General features: G+C 35.1%; 1 protein-coding gene across 5 annotated transcripts in view; it reads right to left on the bottom strand.

Annotated features, from left to right (window-relative positions):
* The window catches only part of LOC137641555 (uncharacterized), a 73,364-nt gene extending 64,433 nt beyond the window's left edge, over positions 1–8,931 (bottom strand). For 2 of the 5 annotated variants that reach the window (XM_068374227.1, XM_068374228.1), the window contains exon 1: positions 8,600–8,931. In XM_068374227.1, the coding sequence (XP_068230328.1) occupies positions 8,600–8,623 (24 nt within the window). In that variant the 5' untranslated portion in view covers positions 8,624–8,931. The remainder of the gene's footprint in view (positions 1–8,599) is intronic. The other 3 variants (XM_068374231.1, XM_068374232.1, XM_068374230.1) reach the window with 2 other exon arrangements.
* Between the last annotated feature and the right edge of the window lie 295 nt (positions 8,932–9,226).

The following is a 9,226-nucleotide window of genomic DNA, read 5'->3' as shown; positions in this document are numbered from 1 at the left end:
GAGGACTCTGTGCCAAACGTACTAGTTGCAATGGTAAATATGGTGCTGGATGGCAACAAAGTGGAGCTCTTCAGCTACCTCTCCACCATGCTTGCAGAGTCCTTTCAAGAAGAAGGCAAGGAACTGGTCGTCACTGATGGGGAGCAGGTGATCTGTGTTCCACAGCAAGAGGATGTCAACTCACTCGCACCATGCAACCAAGAAGAGGCAGACACCCGCATGATGCTACATGTAGCACATGCTGCACAACATGGTCACCACCAGATACAGGTTCGAACAGTAGACAGTGACGTCGTGGTCCTAGCAGTGATGGTAGTCCAGAAACTACCAGCTGGAGACGAACTCTGGGTAGCCTTTGGGACAGGCAAAAACTACCGCTACATTGCAGCCCATGAAATAGCTTCCTCCCTTGGTCCAGAGAAGGCATGTGCTCTTCCAATGTTTCATGCCATCACAGGGTGTGATACTGTGTCAGCCTTCGTCGGACATGGGAAGAAATCTGCCCGGGCAACATGGAACACGCTGCCAGAACTCACTGATGCCCTGCTGAGTCTGGCAAATGCACCCACAAGCATCCAAGAGGATACAATGCATGTCATCGAGAGGTTTGTCATACTCCTGTATGACCGCACAAGCAAATGCAAGGACGTCAACAAGGCGAGAAAGCAGCTCTTTGCAAAGACGAACTCTGTTCAGAACATCCCGCCAACCTACGCTGCTCTGGAGCAGCATGTGAAGAGATCTGCCCTTCAGGGTGGTCATGTCTGGGGCCAGGCATTGGTACCAACGCTCGTGCTCCCTCCACCAACAGACTGGGGCTGGCATCGGAGTGATGATGGGCTCTACACACCACTCTGGACCACACTCCCTGAGGCATCCAAGGCCTGCTATGAGCTGGTGTCTTGCGGATGCAAGAAAGGCTGCAAAAACCGCTGCAAGTGCAAGAACGCTTCACTGCAATGCACTGGTCTATGTTTCTGTGAAGGCGAATGCCAGTAGATTGGGACAGAAAACTTGCTAACCAACATTATGATCTGTAGACATTCATAATTCTGGTGACCAGATTTGAAAAGTTCGGAATCATAATTAACATAGTGTGGCAAAATCTACGTTATTGTATTACATGTATGTACTGCAGGATTACACAAGTACTGTGCCTAGAGACTGGGCTTTTGGTCGACTATATAACTACAATCTGACCATACTGTAAACTTCCCGTACTCTGTGTATTATTTTGACTAGCAATTTTGCCAGCAATTTGAAATAAAAAAGCAACTTGAGCAATTAAAGTGTGTTCCTGAAATCAGGTACTGGTTATTAGAGGTATTATGTCATTGAGTATTGAAATCTTCATCAAATGTCCACTTTTTCCACAAAATGGCAGCCAGTTTGGGGGCCATTTTTGAGAAGATTCATCTAAATATCTTTTAAACATTTATTGATGTTAATTCTGATGTAAAAAAAGGGAATTTTGGCCCATCTAGCACCAAACTAACGACACATAATGAAGTCTATGTAATGACGCTAATGTTAAATGGCGGCCATTTTGAACAATGGCCGCCATATCTTCCTAAGGGCTAATCTTGAATGCCTCCATATCCAAAAATGTTTAGAATATATTAATCTACATGTGTGCCAATTTTGGTGCTTTTAGACCAATTTGAACAATTGGTCTGCTATGCCGCTGTACTACTAGGGAAAAGACTTAATTTACTACTCTCTCTCTCTCTCTCTCTCTCTCTCTCTCTCTCTCTCTCTCTCTCTCTCTCTCTCTCTCATGCAATGTTGTACATGGTGCAACGGCATTGTGCAGCCCTAGCTCATGCATATCAATCTTGTAAAATGTTTATGCTTAAATCAAATTTAATAATTCATTCTGGGACAGTTCACATCTTCAGTGCAGGTAAAATATCGATATATATACACACACATTATATATATATATATATATATATATATATATATATATATATATATATATATATATATATATATATATATATATATATATATATATATATATATATATATATATATATATATATATATGTATGTATATATATATATATATATATAGACACGTGTTCTTTATCATATAGAGGTTATATATGTGTATTTGTGTGTACTGTTTAAATAAACACGTTTCTGGCAACACGGTCTGGTTCTCGCCAGATAATATGACACAACATGTTTAGAGGCTGATGTACTGAACTACCCGGAAGTTTGGCCAGACATGAAAGTATGAGATGTCTAAACAGTTTTTGGCAAGAACCCCAGCAAGGTGTAAATACCCAAGGTGTCTCTAATATCTTTACCTCTCGAAATGGCAATACATTTTAAAAACAGCCTAAATTAGACAAAGCTTTATTTTTTATTTTTTTTTAAATAGCTCTATCAATAAACTTGTGGCCATATATTTTCTTAATAAAAGCTGTAAAATATTATCTTATTTTGTGCATCCTGTTTCTTCCGCAACAGTTGTAGGAAACTTTTCCAAACCGGTATGTGACGTCATCTCCCCCGAACCCTGCCCACTAGGACTGGGTGACTACAGGCTACTCATTAACATTTCCAAGGTTAGCCCAGAAATAACTAATATAGTCTGAAATCATAATTCTGCCCACTGAATATCCTACCTTATGATATTTTTTATTTTTAAGTTAAAGATGTTACCCGTATCAAACTTGAACCTCTCTCTCTCTCTCTCTCTCTCTCTCTCTCTCTCTCTCTCTCTCTCTCTCTCTCTCTCTCTCTCTCTCTCTCTCTCAAATAGATTAGGGTAATATATTTTTTTACTTCGATCTAGAACAAAAAAAAAAAAAATAATAATCCTTGAAATCGGCAACAGGATTTCCTTTAAGGATATTGAAGAGGACGTTAGAATCTCAGTCCTTCTATCCTATCCTATAATATAAAGAGCACGAGACCACAACCAAGTGAGAGGATATGGATGGGAGGGAGAGGTGAGCGGGATGTGTGGACTGATCTATTCCTCACGCGATAATAGTCTTCAACATGCATGTCTTAATCAAAGGTCTTTAGTATGGATGATATGAACTACATACAATTCTTTGTTATTATTTGGTGTGGGTTAAATCAACCTTTTTTGTTGTATTGTTATAAACTTGTATTGATGACAAATAACTGGTTGAGAAAGTATAGTGATGGATGTATGATTTGATCAATCAATTCAGTCTATCAAATCACTGGTAAATTTTCGTGTAGGCTCAACTGTTCAAAGGAAAATTCGTAAATAAAAAAAAAGATAAATAAAAAAAAAAACTAGGTATGGCTGTAAGCGTTATCTCGGGGAAGCAGTCTATTTTCATTTCAAGGTCAGAGACAAGTCACACTCCTTGGATACATTGTGTAGACTTGATGCCGTGTAATGAACGCTTCATAACCGCAGGTGTTCATTTTGAAGATCATTGTATATCTATATGGAATATGAATCTGCTTAAAGGAGTGATAATGCCCCGTAAAATAGAGGCGCCTAAATTCAGATGTCCCAAAACTCATACAATATTGTGAGATGAGAAATTTTTCTGAAGCAAATATCTAAATGAACAAGCCCTGTGTATTTATAAAGCAGTAGGCGTTACCAACTTAACTGCCTGCCCACAACTAACTGATCTCAAGAAATGGCTTTTCGAATGAAAAATGCCGATGAAACCATTAGTTTCTGTAAACACTTAACTACGTCAACCTTTCCATCAAAAGCTTAGTCCTTCGATGTACGACATACGATTTCTAAAGGTATTTGTAGACCAGGTATATTCTAAAACTGTGTTACGTAATTATTGTGAAGGAATCTTTCCCTACACAATTAAGACGATAGATTATTCTAACACTGATAGATATTGCGCAAAAAAAAAATCTAAATAAAAAATAATAATAATAAAAAAAATCGTCTAACGAGTTTTTAAATCGTTTACAGCCTAATTTAAAGTTGTTTATTTACAGACTGACGGATATAAAGACGGTAACTGCGAACAATATCGTTTCATACACATCTACGTATGATTATGTTCTTTAAAACAAGTTTGGCCGTAATCCCTTTAACTATAAATTAATAATGCACCGATGAGATAGGAGTTACAGGTATACTGCAACTTGTGCAGAAAACGGAAGAAAACCCCTAAACTCTACTATGGGAATAGAATTGAAATAATCCTTTTCATTTAATATGTATGTAAGCATGTATGTATTCATACACATACATACAAATACATACATACATACACACACATATATATATATATATACATATATATATATATATATATATATATATATATATATATATATATATATATATATATATATATATATATATATATATATATATATATATATATATATATATATATATAGTTTTTTAGGAGGGTTTCAAATTTATATAGTATGAATTGATGATTTTAAACAATCTATTGATATAGATTTTCTCAGAACATAGCAAACACTAATGGTCAATTAGGCATAAGAGATTCCTCATAGGAATTGGCTTTCCATACGTATTATTTTATGAGAAGGATAATCGAGAGGTAGTCCTTAATGATGGTAGAGTACACTGAAAGGGGTAATGCAAATTTGAGGAAGTTTGAGTACAAGCAAAGAAATAATTGAATAACTATGTAAAATTAATGAACAAAAAATATGAAGTATTTCAAGATCAGTAATGATGAAAAGGATTTATTTTATATATAAAATATGAAAAGAGACTTCTGGCAACTTGTTCAACAAAAATAGCATTTACAAAAATATAGTCGAGGAGCAATCCAGAGGTTGAAGATTGGCAAGGCACCAGGATTTAATAGGATTACAAGTTAAATTCCATGGGATATTAGTCAAGGTGTGTAAGGAAGTTATTTTCTGGGTGAGAGAACCTTTTCAGAGCAATGCGAGAGAAAAATAGGTATTCCTTTGTACTACGGTACCTATGGATTATAACAATATGGATGATAAGAATAAAATGATATTATATATTTTGGAAGATGTATGATAATATCTTTATCGACAAAGTGCGACAGAAAACAATAAGTAATCGGGGGTGAATAGAAAAAGGTTAGAGTCAAGTGTCCATTATGAAACAGTTGTCAAAGAAGTCTGAGAATGAAGGTTAAACCTATATCCGGTATAGATGAACGAAGAAAAATACTTTAAATAATATTAACAGAGATGCAATGTATGAACCACCAAAGATAAGTTATTAAGAAAGTAATTTGTTGAGGGCGATCAAATTTTTCATAATCATAGGAAAGTCAGAGTTGGAATACGTAATCACAGCAGACTGATTTGGCGAAAATAGACACAGGTAGATGCAAAGTTGAGGGAAGAAAAAATGCGTCTTAAATGAATTGTGATATGGTTGATATATCTACAGTATACAAAACGGTTCTTATTAAAGATTGTTAAAAGGGATAGCGCAGACAGGGAAAGAATTTTAATCATTTTCAAAAAGAGAAATTCTAAATTGAAAAAGTGCTTCAGTGAGACTATGGGAGTATATATATATATATATATATATATATATATATATATATATATATATATATATATATATATATATATATATGTGTGTGTGTGTGTGTGCGGAAACATTCATTACATCATCTTGACACGTGATGATTGCATGCACAAGTACTTCCCATGCAATATAACTCGTTTGTACGCACCCACCTCAGTGCCATCGGATTTGCAAATGTAGTTTGGCAATATCCGTGTTATATTATATGCAATCCCTCACATCACATAACTGTAAGACTTTCTTACATATTTTAAATAACTTTGCTTTTCTTAATAAGGATGTTATGGTTAGGTCATTTAAAAGCAAATAATACCAATTTGAACAAGGGTATGTCTGAGGAATGTATTTTTTTAGTCAGTGCGAGCCGTTTCCTTGAACTAGTTAATAAGATTCAGTTGACAATCATTATAAAAAAATGTGGTTTCTAACTTCAATATTTTGATACGTGATACGAAATAAGCATCCAAAATGTTCCTACCAACACCTTGACATTTAATCTGTAAATATATTCTAAATTTTCTAAGGTCAAAGGTGTATCAGGATTGCCATGTAACAGTCAGCAGGGCAAAAAGAAAAGACAACAGCTAAAAAGCTGTACCACACTTAATGATTCAAAGAATTTCAAATAAATTTTTCGTGATCTGACTCTAAATAGAGTTTCTTAAAAGTTGTTGTGCCTTCTCTCCCTAATGTTGATGCTCGTCTTGTTTGCTAATGACGTAAGTTTCAGAGGCCGCTCATGAATGGCACAGGTAAAGGAAAGTGACATTGCCCGAAGAAATCACGACAATGCTCTAGAGACTGACCATACTGTGTATACATACCAGCGCCCAAGGCCCCTCTCCGCCCAAGCTAGGACCAGGCAATGGCTGCTGATGACTCCCCTAAAACCCCCATTCTTATCTCACAAGGATGGTGAGGTTGCATCAACTAAAGGATTTAACGAGTTTGAGCGGGACTTTAACCCAATAGGCCACCACAACCCACAGCTGAAGTATCTTCTTCAATGGCTATTGTGCTTTAGACTTTCTCAGGAATCACAGTCATCTTGTGCTGCTGGAATTTTATCCATCTTCACAAAATGCATCTCAAAGTTTCAGACCTTCACAATCAGTAACAAACCGCAGGAACAATCGGCATTCTCTGCAACAAGCGTGTAACTTGCCCTTGAAAAACTGAATCTCAATCAACTTTGTTATGCAAGGTCTCCAGAGACGGGTAACTCCACAATGCCTTGGTACATCCAAAATGTAATGCAAATATGAAACTAGTATTGGAATTTCTGAGTTAATTCAAAGAAGGCCACGGATTCGTCTCTTAAAATAGGGAAGGGTATGGACATTGTAAAGGAAAACTGAAGTAACGTGATCATTTCAAAGCCTGGAAGAAGAGGGGAAAGAAAAATATATTTAATGAAGTGACCAAGGATTAGTGATTTTTATACAGTTTGAGGACAGTTTCAGAAATCACAATTCTTGATTTCTTTTACTCGACTATCGAGAAAAATCTTTCCATGAATTTTGTTTAATCTTTAATTCAATAAAAAAAATACACAAATTTTAAGCATATTCTTTTAAATTTCAAAATCTGATCATGCATTTTTCCATTCTCAGAAAATCTGAAAAACAAAAATAAATTGATAAATCTCTATCATATTCCATCGCAATGTTATCCATTATTCAAAACTTCCTAAAACTCAGTTAATACATTTTAACATTCACAAGAAATCATTAATAAATCCTCAGCATTTTTCAAATATTCAATTTCTCTTACCTATTGGATAAACAAAACTGAACACTGAATAAAATACATTACGAATTTATCTCGTATGAGATCATAATTATCAACTGTAGTAACCTTTAAACCTTTGCGAAGATAAAAAAAAAAAAAAAAAAATCGGTCGCAATAAAGAACAAATGTGTTGAATGTTTCTTTGCCTACTTGAGTAAATCCTATTTGAAATTAATAATTCATAAAAAACATCAACATACAAAATAGACCACAAGTTCCCCAAAAATTACTCTGCCAAGAGCTTTCATTAATCATTATTTCCTAAAAAGAGAAAGGCAAATTTATGTTATAAATCAGGTTTAAATTGTTAAATGAACTTACCGAGCATGAACTTGAAAGCACAAATTAAATTAATTATGTAAAACTTTATGAATTATATATATATATATATATATATATATATATATATATATATATATATATATATATATATATATATAGTCTATAAATATGTGTGGATGAAGAAATCTTGCATATCGAGTCGATTTTTTCTCTCTCTCTCTCTCTCTCTCTCTCTCTCTCTCTCTCTCTCTCTCTCTCTCTCTCTCTCTCTCTCTCTCTCTGTGCAAATTTCATTTATATACAAAACTTAAATAAACATGAGTTTATCATGTAAATAAGATTGTAGCAAATTCGATATGGTTTGAATTAATTTAAGGTTTAAAAGAATTTTCTTAAATATATTCTACGCTGGTAGTAAAAGTAAATTCATCAAGGCATAAGTTTTTATCAGTAACTTCTTAAAGCCACATAAATGACCAAAACTAATTTACCTATACTATTTTTCTGAAGGTTTCAGCATCGTGTAAATTCTTGTTAGAATAATGCACATTTCACGTGTAAATGCTACCTTTTGATATCATACACATACTTCAAAAAAATTTTTAATGGCATTCTGTAAAAAAGAAAAATCCACGTGAGTTTAGTTTTTGAAATATGAAAATGGCTGCAAAGGGAATGTATTTTAAGTGAGATTTGTCTGTTCCCCCGATATTTCACATAGATGATTAATCACCTTTGACCGACAGTTTAAAATCATGGACAATTTACACAATTTTGTCAGTCAATTTCATTCAATTTCATTGACATGAGGGATATATTGCAATGGATAAAATGGTATAAATCTGTCGGTTACATAAAGAGTAAAGAGTTTGGTAATATATAATCTAACTTTAATAGAGGCTAAAGGAAAACTGAAAACCTCGCAAATGCGAAGTGTCCAATCTGATCATTCTTTGAGTTGATCGCGCGGAAGAGAAAAGGGCTACTAGTCCATCTTACCTGCAACAGGCTCCGTGCATCCATAATTAAGATAGTTGAAGGACGTCGTCACTTTATGTGTTAACGTGAGTTATTAGAACGCGATGGTACTTCTCTCCCAATTTCAGACTTCGGCCGAAAGAACCTCTATTTTTACCCAAGATGAACTTGTAGCCCAAGACGTCGTTTGGTATTAGTGATTTTCCCTTTTTCTTTCTAGAGCTGAATCTCCGTGTTTCTGTTTTCCGTCAGCCGATGTCACAGTTCACACAACTGACCACCAGCAGTCGAAAGGTGGGACTGTGATGCCCGCTAATACTGGTCTAGTAACAAGACCTCGCTTAGGAATAGTACTGGGATTCTGTTGCGACTTGCTGGGAGGAGCGTCTAAGGTGCCAGTTACTGCATTTTTTTCCACTATCATTGTTATTTTCCTATCGCCTTTGGGATGAGTTAGATGTCATGAGAATGTCATTTTTATGATCCATAACCTGTGATGATTTTTTATGACAGTAAAAATTTACATCGGATTTTCTTCAAAAAAAAACAAAAGCCGCTTAATTAACACCGATGTGCGTCACTACAAAGGAACACGCTTACGTCATCGAAACGTCACAACCCAACGACTGTGACCACCTTCTACTTGTG

The sequence above is a fragment of the Palaemon carinicauda genome, chromosome 5 (genome assembly GCF_036898095.1).
Source record: "Palaemon carinicauda isolate YSFRI2023 chromosome 5, ASM3689809v2, whole genome shotgun sequence".
Classification (NCBI taxonomy): Eukaryota; Metazoa; Arthropoda; class Malacostraca; order Decapoda; family Palaemonidae; genus Palaemon; species Palaemon carinicauda.
This window is presented reverse-complemented; position numbering and strand designations above follow the sequence as displayed.